The sequence below is a fragment of the Taeniopygia guttata genome, chromosome 3, assembly GCF_048771995.1.
Source record: "Taeniopygia guttata chromosome 3, bTaeGut7.mat, whole genome shotgun sequence".
NCBI lineage: Eukaryota > Metazoa > Chordata > Aves > Passeriformes > Estrildidae > Taeniopygia > Taeniopygia guttata.
In genome coordinates this window covers 37,660,510-37,683,969 of record NC_133027.1, presented here as the reverse complement: position 1 = coordinate 37,683,969, position 23,460 = coordinate 37,660,510, and the positions used below count along the sequence as shown (strand labels likewise).

The following is a 23,460-nucleotide window of genomic DNA, read 5'->3' as shown; positions in this document are numbered from 1 at the left end:
TCTTCAAGGATTCTCATGGGACAGACATTTCTCACAGGTGCAACCCATTTTTCTTACAAGGTTTGATTGTTATGCAAACTGATTTTCATTCCTAGAATTCTTTCTCATGGGAACTTAACAGGCTAGCTGTTAATTCAGCTGAGCAAGGCCTGATTTTATAAGGCCTTTCTTTTATAAGGTTTTACCTGTACACAACATAAATAAGAGCACCATATTCTTACACTATCCTCAGCCATGTGGACTTCATTAGGACTGAAGTATTAGGTTTCTCACTTTATTTTTAAATAAGGACATTAGATGTAGTTGTAGCTCAAGAAAAGTCCTCAGTGAGTTTGTCAGATACTTCTGGCTTCCATTAGTGCCTAGAGGAATCTAAACCAGCAGCAATCTTACCCAACTTCAGTGTAGTATAGTTTGAGTATGAGCCCTTATGCAGGATGCACTTTTGCTCCCTAGTAAGCACAAAATGTGGGTGGCAGCAGCAGTCAATGAAAACAGTCTGGTGGACAAAGGCTCTGTGGAGGGCTGCTGAGGACAAGAAAATTGCTAACCTCACAGGTAAAAAGGAAATAATGCAGACTGACCTTTTCTTTGTTATTTCAAAATTATTTATTCTGAAACATTTTGCTCTAAATAAAAGTCTCTTTTCAGGAATGCTGTTAGCAAGTTATGAGATCACTCCGTGAATACTAGAGAGACTGCAACAGCAAATGTGTCATGACTCTTCCTCAAAGGAACATAGTCCTGCTCCTTGTGACTGCAATGGGAGCAGGTACAGAGCACTCACAGTAGGGGGAAGCAATTACAGAAATAAGATTCACAACATAAAACTGCATCCCATTTATGGTTTGAAGAAAGACTGCTGGGCTCTTCTACACCAGGAACACAGCAGGTTGCAAGTTCTCTCCATTAAGTCTTTTCATAAAAATAAACCCATCACATTTCATGTTTTATTTTCTGTTTTGCTTTAAACAAGTGCTTTTAGTTTTGCTTTAAACCAAATGTATCTTTTACTCAGGTTCTGAGACAAATACTAAATAAGGAAATACAGTAGTTTGATATGCTGGCAGAGGCTGTAAGTTCTTCACAACATCTGGACATCATTACCACATCCTTTCACAGCTGTCATTTGCCATCAACAGCTCAGTATAATTTCAGGCATTACAGTCCATTACCCACATGTTTTGATTCACTACTACTATTCCTGACAAATATTCCAATACTCTTAAATTACAAACAGCTTGGGGATGACTGCAGTTAAAAAGCATGCTGGGTATTTTCATATATGCGTGAATTGTAAGCATAAATGACTGAAAATCAAAGTTTTATTCCCATGGGAAATAAAATTCTCACATACATAGTATCACTGTGATAGTAAAATTGCAAGGTTAAATCCCAAACTGCTTTAGTTCTGGACCTCAAGAATGAACCTTCTGAGACAAACTGGAATTAGCTCACATGGGGAGTTGAGAACAGAGGCTGAACGAGGATTCAAGGATTTGGCAAATGAAGCCAAGATCACGTGACCTAGTGCTGGTGATAATCCCACTTCAAGCTGGAGGCTAGACCAGCTTTAGCCTAACAGGGATCCTTCAGTGATCACTCACAGGCTCATATTCTGAATTATTCTATCAATTCCATAAGATTATAAAGACTAACATTAAATACTGTATTTGAAAAGCATTAACTTTCACAAACACAGATCAAAATGGAAAGCTTAAACTACCCTCAATCTTTCATGATCATAACAAACTAGGGGAAAAAAAAATCAGAATCATGCAGCATCCCAGTATTAATCAAAGGACAAGAAAATTCAATCACAATTAAATTCCTTTATTAGTATCAACTCATCTTTAATCAGTACTTCAATTCCATTTTAATTCCAGCAATGATTACAACAAAAGGAAGACAAACTTTTAGTTCAGAGAAGTTTAATTAACTGATTTTCGATATAATGCAGCCAAGATATCTGGACAAAAATAACTGAGAAGGCTTTAATGCATATCAGCTTTTAGGAAACACAACAACACAGCATGTGCTATCTATGTGGGATCCAAACACTCCATCTTAAAAACAGCAAAGCAATGAGTTAAGCAGTTCTTGCAGGAGGAAATAGAAACTCACATGTGCTAAAGAAATCAGCGTACTAGCCTTTAACCCAGTAGATCTTAATGAATTGCAGTTGTGTCCAAGAACTGGCAAGGCAGACTGTAAATTAAAAGTTAAGGATAAAGTTCCTCTGACAAACCTTAGAACAAATTTCGTTGGATTTACTATTCAACTTACTATCCTGGACACATTTATAACTCAGAGTCCCACCTTCATCTATTTCACACATCCATCTGTGAAAACCGTTTGCCAATGAAAGCAAAGATACTGCCTTAAAGTGAATATAAAATTAATATAGAAATCATTAAATTGAAGTGAATATAGAAATCCATAAACTATAAATGCTGAACAGAATTTTAGACTTTACCATTTAGAGACTGTTAAAAAAGAAAAAAGACAGTAACTAAAAGACAGTTATTCTGACTTTCTGAGGAAATAAAGCTTGCCTGCTTTCCTTTCTGAAGCTTACAGTAATACCTGTGCTTAGGAAAACGTTTATCAGTGAGTTGCTTTCTCACTCCATCTGTGCACTGACTTGTTTTCTGTGTACTCACGAGATCCTTTAACCAGTGAATTAAAAGACATCCTAACGTGTCTGGGCACATAAAACATCACTTTGATAAAAGTCCCTGGAAAGCAAAATAACAAAGATTAAATGGACTAACCACACAACACATAGAAAGGACAACTGGCAAGACTTAACATATCTGCTTGCTCAGGACATGGGAACAAACAGGATAAAAAAGCCAGCAGTCCTCACTGCAAACTCCTCTGAGCTTACTAGAGGGATTTGAACACAACCATTTATTGCTTCATGGCACCACACTCGTAGCTTTGTGACAAAGATTTCCACTGGTTTAGCAAAATTTATACACCTCCTTCAGTTAAGCTAATGCAACACCTTGCGTAGACACCTGTATTGCCTCAGAGCAGAATTTTTCCTGCAGTAGTTTAAATGTGTTGATTTAATCAAATAATTGTTTAGCTGCAGTCTGATTTTCTGATCCATGACGTCTCCACAATACCTCCAAAATTTATTAGGAGGAAAATCAATGTGCTTCAGGACAATCAAGCTTTACAGACTACATTCCTATACAGTCTTCTTCCATTGCTAGAAGGTACTATTATCAAAACTAAGTACATTTCCAAACATAGCCCCTTCTCTCCAGTGAAAGCAGCTCATTTTTTAAGTCTCCATCTTGTCCCAAGAAAAGTGACTGACCAGAAATTCTATAAAAGCTTCACAGATCAGATTCAGCATATGATCACTGAATGAAAAGTGCTTATTTTAGAACAGCAAACTGCCATACTTCCTCTAGAAGGAATATTAATATAGCACTACATAGAAAATCACTGACAAGGGATCTAAACACTATAATTTATTCAACATTGCAAATTAAAAAGAACATATTTGAGATCTCTGTATGAAAATCATCACCATAGCAAACACAAACATTACAGCTAGATGAAATCTCACATTTTTTGAAAGCAATTATACTATTTACTTCTCCTAAAGTCCAAATTAAATAAAATCATAATTTCTTCAGCTATGTATTTATCCAGCCCCTACTGGGATTTAAATACAGCATCTCCATTAAGTCAGTGCTACTGAGAATACTTTAATCAAGTTTAGTGTGATGCACATGCTCCTTCAGAAACACCAGATTCTTTTTTAGGTCCTACTGGATTTGCTTGTTCCTCTTCTTTCAGCTTCACTTCTCTAAAATCTTCCCTGACTTCTTCTAACAGACCTGGCTTGAAAATGACATCCAGTGCTGTCATTGCCAAAGCTTTAGCTGTGCGCAGGGTGTAGAACTGAGCAGTCTGTGACCCTGCAGAAAAAAAAGTAAGAGGAATTTCAGGTTAGATTACCAATACTAAACCATTTACTGCATAAGGGATATTCTATAAAGTAAGATTATAAATTTCAGCTGCAAGAAGATTTTCTTAAATATCTGCTTGCATATTTTCCCATGCCTCAAAACATTTTTTTTTGTTTGCAAGTACTTAATTTTCTGCTACTGATAGAAACAATTGAGAACGGGAGAATTGAATGTTCACATTATGCTCTTAAGAAAATGTGGAGTTTTATAAGCTAGCACTGTTATGTTTCAAAAGTACTGTATTTTAGGAGTAAAAATGACTTTTATCTTTCGGCTCATGTTTAGAAATTCTTCTGAATATGCTGTTACAGATAATCCTTCCAATTCCAATTTCTTTTGTCTAGATGATATTATCTTTTAGTATGAGGAGTGGCTATCCTACCCATATACATATAACCTCAAACACAAACCAAGAAATTCTACATTTGTCAGCTTTTTCTGCAACTCTACTATTAATGTGAACTGTTTTCACTTTCACTCACCTGCAGCTTCTGTGTACTGCTCAGTATGATTCAATGCATCAGAGCCAATATAGAAATAAGGATGAATCCCAGGGACCACAAATGTAACATTACCAAAGTCTGTGGAACCTAGGAGCAGCAGAGAGATTTTCTTAACCAAAAGCTTTGGGCAATTTTGAATGCTGTAAGCAAATGCATGATAGACATGCAGCCCCTATCTAAAATAGAGTATCCTTTGCCCCAAACACTAAAATGAGAACATTTCTAATGAGACATTATCCATACAAACATTTCCTGTCACCAAGGTGTTTTCCCTAACTATCCATCTTTAGATGCTGCTCTCCAGTGCACTTCTGATCAATGATCAGTTACTGGACTGCAAGGAAGATGTATCAGCATGTTCCTATACCTTTTACTACTAATTTTTATCAAGCATCTCCTAATATTAATCTGTTAATTCAGAAACAGGAAAGCAGCAAACCTTGGGAGTGTCAGGCATTTCAGATATTTCCCTGTTAGAGCCCTTCAGAACTAGGTCAAACAATTCCTGCTTCTCACCAATACAAAAATATTCAGCATTCTGTAGGGGACTAAAGTAGAAACTATTTATCTTTAAACAAAAACAAATTGAGAGTAACTGTTTTTAGCCCCGTGTGTTTTGATTATTACTGATTATTGAGTTATGGAAATCTCAACAGCACAAGCACCCTTGAAATAAATTCAGAATTAAACTCCAGACAAAATGCTAGGGCTTTGTAGAAAAACACCAGATAGCAATGTTGCAGATTTTAATGATGATTCTTTCTTGCCTATCACTTTCAGTATGTTATCAAGCACCTATCTCACAGCCTTATCTACTGAATTATATCATCCCAAAGTAGAAGATTATTCATGGTAAATCATCCAAGAGTCTACAACTACATCCCAAGTGTTTGGTTTTTTTTCTTGCTTTCGCAAACAAGCAATCCACTCATTACTTGTTAAAATGACATTTCGAAGTTGAAGAAATCAACATACCAGTTATTGTGAAATCCAGAGGAAGCATTGTTTTTTATCAGGGGAAAATAGGGATGACCCAGTAAGATCTCAATTAACTTTTTTGGGGCCAGAGACTCAAGAATTTGTTTCTTTAGCAATGGTGTATAAAACTTAAATTTTAACACATCAGGTAGCCTCTATAGTGTGATACTTTATGAAGAGGAGATATTGCTAGTGCCTTAAGATTTAGTAACTAAATGATTGAAGAATACAGATTTTACTTGGAAGCCTATAGTTACTGGAAGTGAGTCCATAGAGCCTACGTTATGAGGACAAGAGTTTGCTATTTACTCTGCTTACAGGTAAGGGAAACAGCAATGCTTGTTCAAAAACATCTCTTCCCATAAATTCAGGATGCATTTGAAGAAAATCCAACTCTTGGCACAGCAATAAGTTATTTTAATTTCCAGTAGTTCACACTACTGATTCATTCTTTGGTCAATCTGGACAGACAAACCAGAAGTTCTGCACACTCCAGAATAAATCAAGAGCTCTAGACATGCCTTACTAAGTCCCAGTACACAAACTGCTGCAATGACTGTGCTGCTCTTTTCCCTGCTCTCACTTAGCAAATGAAATACTAGAAATTTCACTGCATCACAGCTCTCAGTCATGTCATTCCTCCTAAATTTATATCCATATTCAATATACTACCAGTTGACATGTTATTTTTGCTGAGTAGAAGACACTTAAATTGGGTATTTTCTAGTAATATGGAGAGGCAAAATCCAGGCAGCTTTTAATAAAAATGTGACAGCTAAATCTTCCCCTATAGCAGACAAAATATTACATCCTTTATAGGAATAACATAGTGGTACGTTTAGAACATCAGAAATTGTATGTTTGCTAGACACACAGATTGCGATTCTTTCTGGAAACATAAGTAATTGCAGTTATCAATGTAATAGACATAATCCTGCGCTATCTTCAACAGAAAGATATGGGAGTTCCAGCTTCTCAAAAATATATCCTGAAGCCTCTTCAAGTCACTGCACATTTAATGGAGTCAGTATTGCCACAAACATGAACAGAGAGGAAAACACAAAAGATTCCAGGAAACATATATATACAGTCCCAAGCTTCAAAAGTGGATTTTTCAAATATACTAGATCTTCTTAAGATCTTCTTTATCAGTTTCGTGCACAGGAAGCCAACAAACCCCATGAATACTACATTTTTGACTTGATTAAGTTATCACAGGCATGGGTGCCTCAACTAAGACGTGTTTAACTAAGCCATCTGCTTTAAAGGGTTATGGATATTCTGTAGTAAATCTACCCTATGAACAGTAGAAGAAGAAACAGGTCCTGGCACCTGGTCCAAGCTAGTTCAGTCTCACATTATGTTGCATCCCCCTGGCTGTGTGCCCAGTGAGTAGAGCTGCACGGGGCACACCCAGAGCCTGTGATTTGGGGTACTCAGGGAAGCCTTGGTGATGCTTATCTGCCTAAAGCGATACCTGGGAGCAGAGCGACACTAATACCCAGGCAGAGGTGGCAGCGAGTGCGCTCAGCTCTTAACGACTGTTCTGCTGCACAGACATGGAGAAGCAACTGAGCTATCTTCCTTCCCTTTCAACAGAAGAAACTGACATCCTAAAAGAAAACATTGAAAACCACATGAAAACTAAACAGAAATAGAGGTCTTGAAAAAGATGACACAAAATACTCAACTCCCCCCAGAAATGGGTAGCATACAAAGTTCCACTCCTATGGTTCTGGAAACCGTGCTTTGTTATCTCTCCTGAATTCCCACTGTAAAAATTCAGAAGAGAAGCTGTGGAAAGAAAATCCAGTAAAACCCTACTGCAGTATGAGATAAAGCAATTGCTCAAGCACATTTTGACATCTGACACGCAATTCAAGGACAGAACACCCAAACAGGGAGTTTTGGTTTAAGCAAGTTAATAGTTAACATTGAACATATCATATAACTTACATATGAAAGCCCTATTGCAGCTGGGTGTCTCTGAAAAGTTCACTTCAAAACCTCTGAACAAAAGCAAAATCACTGATATTCATGATCATCCTCATTATAATGGTTTGGAGGAACCAACCAGCAGAGCTCCAGAAAGTTGCACTACAGTAAACATTTTAAGGTTCCTCAGCCCCCTTCTTTGCTAAACAAGAAAAGCAGTAAATCTTATTTGTATTACACTGAAGAAAGTAGTAGGAAATCTGCCTTAAGTCAGCATTTGTTTTTAAACACAAGACAATGAAACACCATTTTAATTTGGAAGGGAAGTAAGAAACAGAAAAAATCCCATCACCATTAGACACCAAGAATATCCTTAGATACAATGTCTTCCCTGCCAAAAAAAGAAGTTTGGAGGGCTGCTCCTAGACACCAAATTTCTCCAAACTCCAAAGATAATCTGAATTTAATATAGAGAAGACAAGTACCACAATCAAACTAATTAAAATAACTTTTTACTAAGAACAGTATCTTCCTTCTAAGAGAAAAACCTTTAGCATGAATGGAGTAAAAATGTTCATAAATACAGTTCAGATCAGTAGTGAAGCCTAAAAGTATGAGCAGAAGTTGACACTTCTTGAACAGAGTTCCTGTGGGAAGATTCTGAAAAAAAAAAGTGTTAAGGATAACAAGAAACCCACCTAAGTATTCAAGAATTGCCATTTCTGTTATAGCTCAGAGACCAAAAAAGTTAAATAGTTTGAGACAGTCAAGAGCCAAAAGCGAACACCTACTTGAAGAGCACCCTTTGGAAAACTAATCTGTTGAACTCATGAATTAAAATTAGAAGCATGTAATTACTTGTTAATGAAAAGATTAAATTAGAGTTAGTGAGACACTTAAACTTCAAGTTATAAATCTCTTCAAAACCTCCCTCTAAAATAATTGTTAGATTCTAGTAGACTTGTTTATATGTAACCTTGGAAAATATTATTAAACACGGTTCCTACAAAGTCTCATCCCCATTTATAGCAAACCAGGATTCTGTATTTTAAAGCCATAGAATGAGAGACAATTCATTACACATCCTCATGTTCCCAGAAAGACTGCTCTTAGCTTTCCAGCCCTTCCCCCAACCAAACTGTTTATTACTTGAAATATTTTCAGAACTATTACAAGCTGTTTACTGCTTTTCTTACCTGTTCTTAGCTTCTATAGAAATACAGAAACACAGGCCAGATATATAAACCTTCTACAGAGCTTTAGCTTTGTAATTCGGCTTTTTCTTCTGGCCAAACTGTGTTTAACTTAGTTATAATTTGTTATTTTATACACTTGAACCTCGATCAACCTAAACTTAAGACACAATGAAAAATGCAGTTGGAGTTACCTGACAAACCATTCAAGATAGCATCTTCTGATATAAAATCTATTCCAAGCTTCTTCCCATTCTCCTTGTAAATTTTCTGCAGGCTCTTATTTGGAAGCACATTGTAGTAATCATTTTCACCACCTTTTATTTCCACCTAGACAAAAACCCCAAATTATTGTAAGTTTTTCTCCAGTGCAAGCCAGTTCAATGTAAAAAATCTGAGGGCCAAAAAAACCCCCCTACAAATCCAGACTTCAAACCCAAGGCAAAACAGACATAAGTGCTAAGTTTCTTTCAAAAATACAACATTCTGCCAAATATTACCCTCCATCAAAACACAGCTGGTGTTCTGTTCAGTTTGCACTAGACAGCCAAATTCCATGAGAAAGGATTTCAAAATTTTTGCCAATAATAGGAAACAAATATTTCCTGTAACAGTGTCTAATGATTTCACCTGCAGGTATTACTAAACTACATAGAAATAAACATAGGCTTTTATCAAACTGTATATTACCTTTTTTTAGAATGCTTCCAATAACTACAGCCCCATTCATGAAATGGCTTCATACAGGTAAGAAATTTGAAAACAAATGGAAAAAACTATCAATGTCAAATTTGAAGAGGTCTTAACTTCCATTTTGCATAAAGTGCACTTTCTGAAACTCTTTTCTAGATATAGTGAAGAAGACCCAGTAGGAAAATAACTTCTAATGTCTCAAAAAAACTGTAAAAGTGACATGCTAACATTCACATAACCCATATCTATTTGTTTTGATGATCACATACATTCTTTTTACAGCTGAATTAGTCTTGCAATAAGCTTGCAATTAATTGAGCAAGTAGAACCATCTATCTTAGCAACACAAAAAAGGTAATCATACTGCTTGAACCAGCTTAGAGGAGACATACTTTCATTTACTAAAAGCAAAAGAAATGAGAATGCTAATTGAAAAATTACTCAGTTGCTACATGAGCCTGCTGTTTAACAGGGCAATGGACCTAATGACCAAGAATATGGGAAGAAAACAGACAGAAGACTTAATACCTGTTTTGCTTGTTTCTACAGGTGAGGTTTGCCATCAAGCCTCCCAGGTTTCTGAGCCTAGCAGCACTATCTGTAGGATAGAAGCATCACCCACAGCAAAACAAAAAGAAATTACAGGACACTAATTTAAGACCAGAAACTGCATGACCAAGTCTAGCTTTCCATGACAACATGTCTGGCTCAGATGAAACAAGACATGCAAGCTCCAAGTGTTTTATAATCAGTGGCACAAAACACCACATTGCTGCATGTTACTTGTAGCACTCATCTGCAACTGAGAGTGGTGCCATTAGTGCTTTAGTATTTTTTTTACTGATGTAGACAACACCTGTGAGACCACATCTGGTGCTGTGTTTGTTTAATTTCTCCTCAAATCAAGACTGGAGCTAAGGCAGGGGAAGGCCACAAAGATTACTGGGTGTAGAACACTATGTACAAAGACAGGCTGAAAGAACTTGATCTGCTGAGCCTTCACAGAACAGAAGGTTAGCAGGGCATCTTACTGCTGTCTAGTTACCAGATGGGAAGGGTACTGAGAAGGCAGAACCAGACGTCTCAGATATCAATGTGATGCAACATAGGAAATTCCCACTGGATACAACAGAATTACAGAGGGTTGATGTGGGAAAGTACCTACTGAGGTCATCTTGTCCAGTTCCCCTGTTCAATCAGGGTCACCTAGAGTGGTTTCCCAGAGCCATACTGAGGCAGCTTTTGAGTATCTCCAAAGATAGAAACAATGCAATCTCTGCAGGAGACCTGTGTCAGTGCTCAAGTCATTGCAGCATAAACATTAAGATAACTCCTGCTCACCATGAGGTGTGTAGAGCACTTTTTGAGACAGGTGGTAGAATTTCATCCTTGGAAATACTCAAAAGTTCACACAGCACTCGGCAGCCTGCTGTAATTGGTTCTGCTCTGAACAGAGAAGTAGACCAGATGACCTCCAGAGGTCTCTCCCAACACAGATTCCTCTAGGATTCTGTGGCATTCTATTTATAAACTAAAGCCTCCTTTCAGGACACAAAGCAACAGAACAGCAAAAAGGGTAACCGTAATTTAGATTTACTTCAGCTAAACACTATACAGACACAGTAAATATTGATTTCCTGTTCTGGTCTGTGTAAAAGAAACACATGACAATTAATATATTCTTACCCTGCATCCTGTGGCCACTGCTGCAGATTTGAAGCAGTTTTCAACCTTCTCTGTCAGAACAGAAAGCTCTTTCCTTGAAGGAGCACGCAAATAAAACTCTAGTTCAGTGTAAGAAGGAATGATGTTAGGTTTCACACCACCATTTTTTATTACACCTGCAGAAAGGGAAAAGTTGTGTTGTCAGTATTAAATCCAATTGATGCAATTTAATCTTCAGCCCTGTCATTAAATTCCTGTGTCAAGAACTATAAACATATAAACAAAAACAACAAACCATCAGCTGAGCATGACATACAAAGAATGTAAAAAATGCAGCATGTGGACAAAGTTTCTTCATTGTGTCAGATTACGTGGTACATGTCTTTAAGCACAATTTCACAGCATTCTTTGGTTAGACATCTGTTTTACATCCTAGAGTCAAGCCAAACTAGCATTTCTAATTAATGCTCTAAAATTCAATGCACTGGAGTCATAAACTAATCTGTCTGCCAACAAGAAAAAAAAAATGCTATACAGGATAACGTGGATTCCAACTTTTAAATGTTTCCTCAATTAGAATGCTTCCAACTTATTTTGTGAGCTTGAAGAAAAACTGTATCAGTTTCTCAGCAATACTAGAATAATGTAAGTATTGCAGTGCACAGAAAGTTCATTTAGATTGCTCATATTATTACTTCTTCAGAAATACTGGAATGTACAATACATGTAACTTTAGTCACAAGTGAGGTTTGAGCTGAAAGTGCTACTTCGAGGAAATGTGTGACTACATCTTTTACCATTATGGCATCAAAGGCATTTCCATAAAATACAGTAATATTTAGACATTTCGACAAGAACACATCATAGATCCCAGTTCCACATTAGATGTCACTGCACTAACAGCTAGTTGCTTCCAAGAGGGGGTTTCCCTGGCCTTCTACCCTCAATTTATTTTATGTGGAATTAGATTTGTTTTCTGTAGAACCTGATAAACTTCTACCTTAAATGGAAATATTGCACAAGTTACTGATGTGTGTCACTGAGGCCTGAAGAGACAGCACTAATTTGTTTGAAATAGACAACAAAGCATTTCTTTTGGTGCAGAAAACCCACTAAGATTATGAACTTCACCCCCTTCAGTATCAAGTACAATCAAAATAAAAAACAAGTCTTGAATTAATCCAGTATCAGTATTTGTCCATAACAATAGGAACAGCTCAGATGAGAGGGACAGATATCACAAGAAAGGAAGTAGTAAGTATTAATGCAAATTTGCATGACACATACCCATAACAAGCTTTCTCAGAACAAGTAGCTTCATGAGTAAACAGTTTTCACTTGTCTTGTCCAGCACAATTGTAAATGGAACTGGAGAGAGTCTGAATAGGTCTACAGTTAAATTTCAATACAACTGCAATATGGACTGGACAGCAGACCTGAATTACAAGAAGGCTGCCTACACACTATTAGTAGCACCCAATTGCCCCTTCTGGATGGAAACTTTTTTTTGCAACCTGTTTAATACAACTTCTTGAGCAGGGAAAAAAAATCTATGTTCTTGTTTTTAAGGGGGCAACATATAGTCGACTCATAAGCAGAGAAGAAACGTAACATCAAAATCTCAGATTAATTCAAGACAACAATATTTCAGTACATGAAACATTGGTTAGAAATTCTAGACTTCAAGCAATGGAAATTATTTCAGTTTTTGTAAGTGGTGCAACACTACTATTTTTAGGATCACTTAATTCAGCCACTGATTATACAGAAAGTCTACAACATGAGGTCTCCTACATAATGTTGTAAAAAAAGCATTCCTAAAATTCAATCTCACTCTGGCTGCTTGTCCTTTCCCAGAAGTAATTTAAATATTTCCACTTTGAAAAATTGGGTTTATGACAGCAGCTATGTCAACACAACAGTTTTGCTGCTGTTCAGGATGCGTAACCTCCAGAAGGCTTGTTTAGGTACTTAGATTTTTTGCCAGCATTATCTGTGTTAACCTTTAGAAACTACAAAGGAAGCTATATTTAGGGGTTAGGCTTAGATTCAACAGAAGACTTAGGCATCTTCAGCCTTAAACCTGCAACACATGGGGTGCAGACACCAACTCTTAATTATGTGCCTTGTTTTCTACAGAGAAATAGGATAGAGCAGAGCAGGCTGTGCCTGCTGTCTGAAATTGATTTGGGCATGCTGCACAGCAGAACTGCAAATAGCTTCATCTATAGTCAAAAGGATTAGGACTCCATCCAGATAACCTGGAGAGAAATGCACACTTGTATTATATACAGCATAAACAGCCTAGACACATAATGATCAGCTCAGAACATCTGGAAGAATTTTTAGCTCATAACAAATATTCCAAATAAACAGCTCTACATTCAAAAGTCCTGTAGAATTGGTAAAGTTTCTTAATTTGAACTTGGAAAAAAATGTCTTGGGTACAATAAGGAAAACTGAGTTTATAGCTATAGGGCAGCTTCACCTCACCTTTTGCACCTTCCTCACTTTATAGGTAGAAATGTATGATGTTGAAAGAGAACAAATCAAGCATAATGGTTAACATATCTTACTGCAAAATGGCCTTTCTAATTCAAAACCTACTAGATATTAAATATTAGAATACAGTGAACGTCTAGTTGATTGGGCTACTAACCAGGACTATGATCTTCTCTCATCACTTGTTTTTTGTACTTCACCAAACAAATTTCATTCCAGACCACTAAACCCTCCCAATAAATGCTATCTAATTAATAGAATGTCTACTCAAAAAGTGATGCCATAAGTAATACTTCACTTTTTGGAAGCATTTCATCTTACACTTTTGCAAACCCACATATACTAAGGAGTTCAAGGCCATGTACCAAAATAAACCTTGCATTGTATTTCTTTTGCTTTTTCTGAACTGCAACTTCAAGACTTAAAATTGGTCTAGCCTATACCTCAGAGTCCCCTGTCAAATCTGACCTCTCAGCCTATTTTGAGTGGTTATTTCTGGATGCTGACATGATTGTAAAAATTGCAGACACACCATTTAAATGAAATGGTGCTGTTTCATAATATTTGAAGTGACTATACTAATTTAGTGCCTTAGTGCGATACTTTGGAATGTGTGATATTCTGTGTTAGTACTTCAGCAGCCTAAACTCTAACTTGCTGGACATTAGGTTTAAGAAAGATCTCACCATGAACTCTCCAGGTCGGTTTCATCTGCTGTCTTAAAACAGACAGATTGTTGTACGCAAGAACAGCAGCATCTAATGCATTAACTCCTTCCCAAGGATAAGCAGCAGCATGAGAAGCTTTTCCATAGTATTTCACAGTCACACTAGGAAATAAAAGGCATTGCTTATTTGTTTCTCATTCACTGAAAAAGAAAAAAACTTTGAAATTAAAAACTTCCTTTTGTTCCCACAAATTTATGTTATTTAAATTTTGTGCAGCATAACACCAAACAATTTACCTGGCACTAGACTGTTGCATAGATAAACTATCTTTGAGTGCAAAAAAACACTGAAAGATTTCTAGAAAACCAGCAGAATGTAATGATACCAAGAGCCAGTCAGGCAAGGGAGTTACTGGTAACATTTTTATGTAGCTTTTTCCTGAAGAGTACACATTTCACATATTAAATTTCTCCACCACCTTTTATATACTGCCTAACTCTTCTGAGACTTAAAGTTAAAAACACTTTTCTCAGAGGATAACAAATCCTGTTCTCTGATTCAAAACTGGAAGTTAAGCGTCCTAATTCTTGCCAAATAAAATGTGGACAGTATGTAGGATAGCAAAAGTATGTAAGATCACATATAACCCATGTCTAAATAAAAAAAGTCAAGTTTTACAAGTATGGAAAAGCACAGCCTATTCTAAAATACACATTAGTATGCTACAGCAAGGATGTTCTCTCCTGGCACCCTTCAAAAAATGTGGTAGAAAGGCTTGCAACAAGGAAGAAATCTAATGCAAAGACTATCCTCCAACTTCAAAAAGTCATAAAATATTGCACAATACATTGAATATTAACATATTAAATAAAATTAATTATTTGCTTCATCTGAGGGCCATTAATATTAGCCTTACAAAATAACTTAGTATTTCAGACTATATGAGAATTGTTCACAAAAGAGGAAAATATTAAATCTACATCTACATATAAGGTCTCACTATTTATAAAATACACAAAACAATCCGTACTCCATATCCACTCCTTTATAGAAAAAACTCAATCTTCAAGCATTCCTCCTATCCCAAGACACACAACCTGTCTCTTATCCAGCCATGACCAGCCTAACTTGCCTGTCCCTCTGTGTTGCACAAATGCCAACTTAACCAGTTATCCTGAACTGACCCCTTGTGCTCAGAACAATGTCACAGCTGCAAGTTAACACCAGCACTTAAATTCGGGATGTCAGAGGGACACAATGCAGTGCACTGTTGCAATAGGAAACATCTCTTACTACTGCTGCAATCCAAATTAAGCTTGCCTTTTTCAATCCCCACTAATCTTCCCAGACAATTACAGAACCCATTCTCTAGACTAGGAATTTTATTTAAAATTTATTATCATTAAGAAGTGTAAGAAACTTGCCCATTGATATCCCAAGTATTAGACTGCAACCCCTCAAATCAACTCACAAAGATCCCTGGTCATTCTCAAAAAAATAGAAAGAAGTCAAAGTACAGCAAAAAGTCATGCTTCAGTATTCTCTTCCACAAGGAACATGTGCTTCTTATTTCAAAAAGTTCTTTCAGCATTCTTTTTCTTGTACTTCTTTTGCTACACAAATGTCACAGACACTCAGAAAAACCCAACAGATTTTGCAGAATAATAACACCCTAAGGCAGTTTAAGAATACCAGCAGAAGAATGTGGATCCTGTTTGTCCAACAATAAATATGCTGATTAAGTGATGGGTAAGTGAATAAGCATCAACAAACTTTGGCTTGTATTCACCAGTTATCCCAATATGCTAATCTTATTTCAGGCACAAGCCAGCTTTCAGAATTGCAGACACAGAAATACTAGCAACTTAGTGATTACCAGTCCTTAAACTCCCTGCAAACAACCAAAGACCAATTAAAATTAGAAAAACTGTCTTTCTACCTTTGAAACCTCATAATTACATAAAATATGACAAACTCAGTATTTCAAGCTTTTGGAGGTAGTAAGTTGTTTCATTCAGCACTTCAATTCCATGCCTCCTCCATGTTCAAAGGCTACCTAGGACTTAGATCCTAATGCCGATCTTGACCTCTGAGGAGAGATTTCCAAATCTTACTGTATCAAACTCAAAAGGTTACTGCAAGCAGAAAGACAAAACTATAATTGAAAACTACATCTACATCTTGAAGATTATAGTCTTAAGGTAAAGAAATGGCAAGTTGAGCTAAGTCTTGAAGGAGGGCACAACAACCAGTTAAGATGCTTTAGAAACACACAGAAGGAATACAGCAGAGGTAATGAAGACTGGTGAGGTAATGAAGACTAACCCTGTCTGTTTTACCATGTAACTTGGCAATTACAGAATCAAATTATCAAAGCAGAGAAACAGCCCTGGTAATAGCAAAACGGTCAGTAAAATCAAGCATATCAGAGCTGGGCAGTAGCACAAACAATCTGAAAACAGTTCCCAGTATGTGTCATAAATGACAGGAAAATAACTTATTTAAATAATTCAGAATTTAGTCTGAGACAGTCAAATATAATACCTGTAAAAACTGTTGCACTGGAGGGACTTTACTAGTGGAGTCTCTGCAAGGTAAGACCCTCTAAGATCATGAATCACATAAAACATAGAAAAATGTGACATAACATGTAGGAACAAAACCTGCTGGCAGACTGCTGCTGGGACACTGTGGAAACGGATGTTTACAACACCAAAGGAAGAACAGCATGGCCTTGCAGACAGGCAGAGCAAGAAAAGAATGAAGTTCCAAAGCACTTTTTAAAAATCATGTACGTAAAGATCAAGCATTTGCCTAAGCGTTGATTGCTTGAAAATTACTGAAGAGGATGTCTCAAACATTCCAGCTATCTCCAAAATTATAAGGAAACACTATGGTCCATGCAGCAGCTGAGTAAGATCTAAGGCAATTGCACCTCATGTACTGTGTACAATTCTGGGGATGCACATCCAGCAAAGTGTACTTTAAGATAAGTCAAGTGACCCAAAGCACAAGTGAGCCAGTGCTATCTCTGAACATCAGGGCTAATCAGAAGACAACAAGGTATAATCTTCAAAGAGTTATATGGCTCGCAGAAAAGGCAGCAGTGTTGGACAGGACTGCTGTCCATCCTTACACTGCGGGCAAATAAGAAGGAAAGACAAGTACTATTTTGGATCAAAATCAAAAAGTTGATATGCAAGTTAATACATAAAACATGGCCGTGACTAAATTTAGTGTGGAAGTTACTACAGATCTAAACTTCAGTCAGGCTTAGCTAGCCAGTTCTTTTCAAAAGGAGGAAGGCAAACCCTGAAACACCGTCCAAACTGATTAAAAATGCATAGAGGACCACATGACTGGCATCCAGGAAAACACTGAATGATGACCCTTAAGACCCTGAAGTCGTATCTTTAAATTCTACTTCAATATATAGCATAATCACATGAATGTTTAAAAGAAACATCGGAACAAAAGATGGATTTTTGGGATACATGAAAGATTATCTCAGATCAGGCAGGGATTTGAGCACTAGGCTGAACACAGCACTTTTGAAGAACGGCTCAGAGTGCCGTTCCCTAACACTAACCTGGCTCCTTAGCTGATTGCAAATACCTTTGTCTGAAGGGCACCTGCAAGGCTCCGGGTTCAGCCACTGCTAAACCAGGTCCCCTTCTCAGGAGGGGACAAAAGTCTAATAACAAACCACCTCTTCCCACCGGAACCCACCCACTCACTCATGCTCGGCCACGTCGGGCAGGTAAGCAGCGTTTTCTTGCGAGGGGTGGGCCATGAAAACCACATCCAGGCCATCGAACGCTCCAGCCTTGATGAGATCTATTTTGCCTCCTCCCTGCTCCTCCGCGGGCGTCCCCAGCACGGTGATCTGCAGCACAGAGGCGCACAGAGAGTCAGGGGCTGCCAGGGAGTGCTCACCCCCGCTCCCCGGGAGGGCTCTCACCTGCACGGCCACGGGCTCCGCCAGGCTCTCCAGCGCGGCCTTCAGCGCCAGCGCGGCGGCGGCTCCCACCTCGGCGATGAGGTTGTGGCCGCAGGCGTGCCCGAGCCCGGGCAGCGCGTCGTACTCGCAGAGGAAGGCGAGGCGGAGCGGGTCCTGCGGGGCCGCCGTGCCCCAGTCGGCGCGGAAAGCTGTGCCCAGCTTGTAGCGCGGCTGCACGGCCCAGGCGGCGCCGGGCAGGTCCCCGCCGGAGAAGAAGCGGGTCAGGGCGTCGTGCGCCTGGCGCTCCGCGTACGCCAGCTCGGGACGGCTCCAGATGTCGCGGCTCAGCGCGCCCAGACGCGCAGCGTTCAGATCCACGCTCTCGCACGCCCGCTGCTTTAGCGCCTCCAGCGCGGCGGCAGGGCCGCTCTCCGGCGGCTCCTGCGGCTGCATGAGGCCTCGGGAGCACCGGTCCGGTCCCGAGCTGAACCCGCCGCCCGCACCTGCTCCCCGGCGCGACACCTGAGCTGTTCCCCCTTTTATCCCCTCTCTTCGCCGCGAGGCACAGTGGGAGACGTAGTTCGTAGTCACGGCCTGGCCTACAGGCGGCGGCCAGCCGGAACTCCCCGCCCCAGCGTGCCTGGCGCGGCCCCCGGTCAGCCGGCGGAGGTTCGGGGCCCGCCCGCAGCCTCCCCCACCCGCGGGATCGTGGAGGAAATCGGAAGGGTAAAGGCAGGAAACTCACGGGTTGAAGTAAAGACAGTACCACAGGGAAAGCAAAAGCCGCGCACACAGGCAAAGCAAGGAATTAATTCACTGCTTCCCATGGGCAGGCGGGTGTTCAGCCATCCCCAGGAGTGCAGGGCCCCATCACACCCAGCAGTGACTTGGGAAGACAAACACCATCACTGCAAACGTCCTCCCCTTCCTCCTTCTTCCCCTGCCTTATATACCGAGCATGATGTTCCGTGGTCTGGAATGTCCCTTTGGTCACCTGGGGTCACCTGTCGGGCTGTGTCTCCTCCCAAGCTCCCACAGGGCCCTCCCCAGCCTGGCAGCACAGAAATCAGAAAAGGCCTTGGCTCTGTGTAAGCCCCGCTCAGCAATAACAAAACCCTCTCTATATTATCAACCCTGTGTTCAGAACAAATCCAAAACACAGTCCCATGCCAGCCATTGTGAAGAAAATTAACTTCACACCAGCCAAAACCAACGTAAAATATTAGAAAGATAAATTACGTATTGGAAGAATTGCCTTGTTAAACTTTAGGGCTTAGTGTGCTTCAGTGATCTCAGACCTTGTGGGGAGAGGGTGGTGTTAAAAAAGCTTGGGAAGAAGGATGTCCTGCTGATTATGGGTAAAAAGAATGCAGAATTTACAGACCACAAGGACATTTGGCACAGCTCCCATGATAAGGAAGAAACTAACAACTGAGTTGTTAGCTGGAAATCAGTTGGAGCTGATTTCAGCAACTGTGCTGAAATCAGCTCTAACTGTGTGAAATGTAATTGTGGCAGAGGGAGATTGTAACCACCAATTCATGGCCCCCTGACTCAAAAGAAGAGAAAGACTGAGTAAGTGGACTAATTAGCACAAGAAGAGAGGAACTCACCAATAAAAAATAGAACACTAAGTAGTAGTAGAACTATGTAACTTGTAGCCAAGGAACAATCATGCCTTTGCTAAAATGCGTAAGTAGTGAAATGTTTTGATAGTGGATGTGCCACCCAGCATGCCTTTCTTTTGCAGAACTGTAAATAAATCAAATACCTGACTCTGAGTGTGGATTGGCCTCTTGCACACTGGGTTAAGAACCTAATTTGGCACAACATGTTGATGGAACACATGCCTTGTTACATACATGCATTGCTATCACGACACCCAGAGATTGCATTCAAGTGCAAGGTGTACTGTGCCTCTTCTTGCCTTGGAAGCACCCTGCCTTCTTCGACACCTTCATTTTTTTTCCAACCAAGAGCCCTGTCTGTCTGGATGCAGGTTACATCTTTACAGTTCTCTGGGATTTCTGCAGTCCAGGCCTGTGAGAGCCAGCTTGTCAGGAGTTTTTAGGTACAAGCTACATAGCAAGGAACCTGCCTATTGAACCTGGCAAAAACTGAAGTCAACAGGATCAAAATTACAAATTCTGGGTTTTTTTTTTCTTTATTAATTTAGTTACCATAATTTCCCTTTTTATTCATTTATCCACTGTATTCTTTCTCCACAACTTTTCTGTCAGCTAGAGAGGTGCTGAACTGCAGGTTTCCCCTCTCCACAGAAGACGGGGGAGGTTCTTTTCCTAGTGACACTCAAACCCTACAGGACTCTCAGTCACTCCAAGAAGAGCTCAGGCTCCCATGCTTTACATTTGTCATGAGCTATTTTTACCCTTGAAACATACTACAAATATGTTGACAAGTATTATGGTTATGGTTGGTTCTTTCCTCCACCCCCAAATTCTTCCAAGTGGAATAAAGCCATCAACCCCAAAACGTGCTGAACTTTGTTTGAACCCTGGACACGTGTTGAACTATCCTTATGGATACATACAGTAAGTATTTGTCAACAGGTGGGGAGGCACATACTCAGCAAAGGGTCACATAATTCAGATCTATTTGCCAAGGGATTTTTCGTGCTAGAAGCCCTTTGGAGCAAGCAGAATGTTCCTGAGGATAGTGCCAGACCAGTATTCTTTAGGAACAGTCATTCTAGGCATACATCAAACTCAATCATTTTTGCACTCATGGAAAAAGCTGGCTCCCACTTTAAGTTTTAGTAAGGAGAGAAAAAGAAAACCTCATGTATTTTTTCTTCCCAAGTGTCTGAGTCCTTGAGGCACTACTGTTCACTATATAGTTTTGTATTTCTTCAGTAAAAACCCAGGGTCCTGTTGAACCTGCACAGATTCATTCAGGACACTCCAGAGCTTTACACACCCGATCAGTAGTGTGGCATTACAGCTAAGAATGCCGAGCCTCAGAGCCACAGCTAACAAGAATGGTGAGGCTTGGCCATGGAGCAAATTGTTCTCTGGCAGCTGCCTCCAAACAAACTGTCTGCTTGTTTGGAGGGCTGAAGAAAGAGTAGAGAGTGCACACGAATGCCAGCATCTGAAAGTGGGAAAAAGTTAGCACTGGCTTCTCCAGAAAATTTACCACTAATGGGGAGCAGATAAATTACTTTTAGGGATTATGTTATCTGCTCACAGTGTGGGGTTTTCCTTTCTAACTGAGATCTCAGATAATCAGAGGGTTGAATTACTAATGTGACCACTGTCTCATTTGCTTGAAATTAATCTTTAGAATATAGTTGGAATCCTCTTTGTCTGCTGTAAGGATTTGTGAAGCATGCAGCACTAAGATAGCCAATCATTTTACAAATTTAAACATTACAGAGTTTACAGCAGTTTGAGAGTTCCAATTTGCACGTTTGAAAATGGTTAATATGTATCATAATGAGTGTTAACATCAGTTAACGTAATAATGGGTATGTTATTTTGGTGTGTTCCACTTCACAATCCCAGATAATTTGCAGGTTGTACACTCTGTGTACAACCTGCAAGTGTGGTTCCTTGAGGGGGACTTGCTGACCAGGAGAGTTTCCCTCCATACCTCCTGAAATGTGCTCCTGCTGCTACTTCTCTTGTGTGGGTCCAGCAACCATGTTGTCTTCAATGAGCTAATTCATTCAGTAAAAATCTACTTAGAAAACAAAAAATGGATATTTTACATCTGGAAGCAGTTTTGCAAGACACGCAATAGGTCTCTGCTTCCAAAAGTTCACAGTTCCACCATGATTTTCCCTCAGCCAGCCAAGAATTTGTGTCAGTCACTAGGCTGCCTTTGGTATTTGCGGGACCTTTACCTGAGCTGATGCAATTCACTAAAATGGCACAAAAAAGGCTTCTTCAAAAAGTTAGCTAATTTCCTGTTGGTTTAGTGAGTTAAATTGTGCGAAGGTCCACAAAGAGCCAGGACAAGGAAGTTGTAGTGGGACTAGATGTGTGGAAGCATGAGCTGCTCAGCCACTCTGATAAATCCTACCCTGACGGAGCTGCTGGGAGCATCATTGTTAAGGACAGCCCACAGAACTAAAAATAAACACAGCTGCAGCATGTATTAAAGCAAAGTGGGGGGCTTGGTTGTGAGCAAAGCAAGGAAACATCTTCACATAAGCTGAAGACTAAGCAAGGCCACAAGAAAGTTTAATCTGGCACAATAAAAACAGTGCTATGACTCCTGAAATTAGTCCAATTCAGGAAAGAGAAAGGAAAAGGTGTAAATTTCTTTTATTCATGAGAAACATATGCATGTTAATGAGGCTTCCATTCCTTTAATAAAGAGCCTTTGCACTCCTATTCTTGTTCCTATTCTATTGTTTGTATGGAAGAACCACTGGCTATTTACCCCAGAGATGGGATGGTACCTTTCAAATTAGGAATAATTTTCTTGCTCCCTATATTAGAAAATTTCAGGTCTCATTTATTACATTATCATGTATTTTCTTCTAATTTAGGAGAAGGCATCAGTCTTTTAACCTTTTATGCTGATTTGAAAATTCATTTAATATCTTCAAGAGGAAGAAAACATTTCTATTTAGTACCTTTGTTTTCTATAGGTTGTGCCTTCAGTCATGATTACAGAAATGTTGTATTATAGTCAATCTAAATTACAAGTCTAGAAAATAAAAACCACAGAACCATAACATGTTGTTTTCTAGGACAGAGGAAAAATACTGGTCCATGTTTAAAAAACAAGGTAAAAAATACTATGATGATATTTCAATTGTGCTAAACAAATTATAATGGAGCATTAGACTGCTTAAAATACTGTTACTATATAGAGGAAATACAACCTGGGAAACATTTCTTTGGGAAAAGCAAGAATTGTGCATATATTTGTTCATAAATAAACAAGAACAAACCTCACAGCTGCTAATTCAATTCATATTCCTGGAATCAGGCTGTAAACAAATGCTTGTATTTTTGTTTTGGAGGGTGGGTGAAGTTCAGTAGCTTTCCATTGGTCTAAAAGAAGGAACATCTGTTGTGGCCATAAAAAACTGGATGATCAAGTTTACCACATCCCATGTTAGCAACATTAGGCATTGAGGTTGAAATCCTGATCACACTGAACTCAGTGAAAGTTTTGCTGTTAAATTCCGGGTGGCCTGGATTTCAAGACGAACTCCAAAGCTTTAAAAACAATAGCACAGTGATATTAAAAACAAAAGTAGGCTGTTGCTGTGTGTAGGAGCTACAGACTGACCTGCCTAAGATAACATTCCAGCCTGGTCTACAAATAGCTTTATATTAGGCAGTACGTATCAAGACATACAACACTACAGCAGTGAATCCTGTGTTTATAAAGAAAGCATGGTAAGGGCTTCCT

The 23,460-nt window shown here is 39.2% G+C and overlaps 1 protein-coding gene across 5 annotated transcripts; it reads right to left on the bottom strand.

Annotated features, from left to right (window-relative positions):
• Positions 1-1,812: 1,812 nt before the first annotated feature.
• PM20D2 (peptidase M20 domain containing 2) lies at positions 1,813-19,065 on the bottom strand. Of its 5 annotated transcripts, none has more exons than XR_012054955.1 (8): positions 18,091-19,065; positions 17,867-18,015; positions 14,148-14,290; positions 10,981-11,135; positions 8,796-8,931; positions 6,951-7,267; positions 4,475-4,582; positions 3,811-3,941 (listed from the first exon to the last, which is right to left on the bottom strand). XR_012054955.1 is itself a non-coding variant. In XM_030267573.4 (7 exons), the coding sequence occupies exons 1-7, from the start codon at positions 18,520-18,522 to the stop codon at positions 3,739-3,741; spliced, it is 1,326 nt and encodes a 441-aa protein (XP_030123433.4). In that variant the 5' UTR covers positions 18,523-19,049; the 3' UTR covers positions 1,813-3,738. The 5 variants fall into 5 exon arrangements, 1 of the variants encoding a protein (XP_030123433.4); XR_012054957.1 differs by having other exon boundaries at positions 6,951-7,086; positions 18,091-19,061; XM_030267573.4 differs by lacking the exon at positions 6,951-7,267 and having other exon boundaries at positions 1,813-3,941; positions 18,091-19,049.
• Positions 19,066-23,460: the final 4,395 nt, after the last annotated feature.

Coding starts and splice junctions, on each gene's coding strand:
- PM20D2 (XM_030267573.4), bottom strand. CDS start 18,522: ATGCAGCCGCAGGAGCCGCCGGAGAGCGGCCCTGCCGCCGCGCTGGAG. Junction 18,016..18,090: donor CGGAGCCCGTGGCCGTGCAG/GTGAGAGCCCTC, acceptor TCTGTGCTGCAG/ATCACCGTGCTGGGGACGCC. Junction 4,583..8,795: donor TATCTTGAATGGTTTGTCAG/GTAACTCCAACT, acceptor TGCTGCTCCTAG/GTTCCACAGACTTTGGTAAT.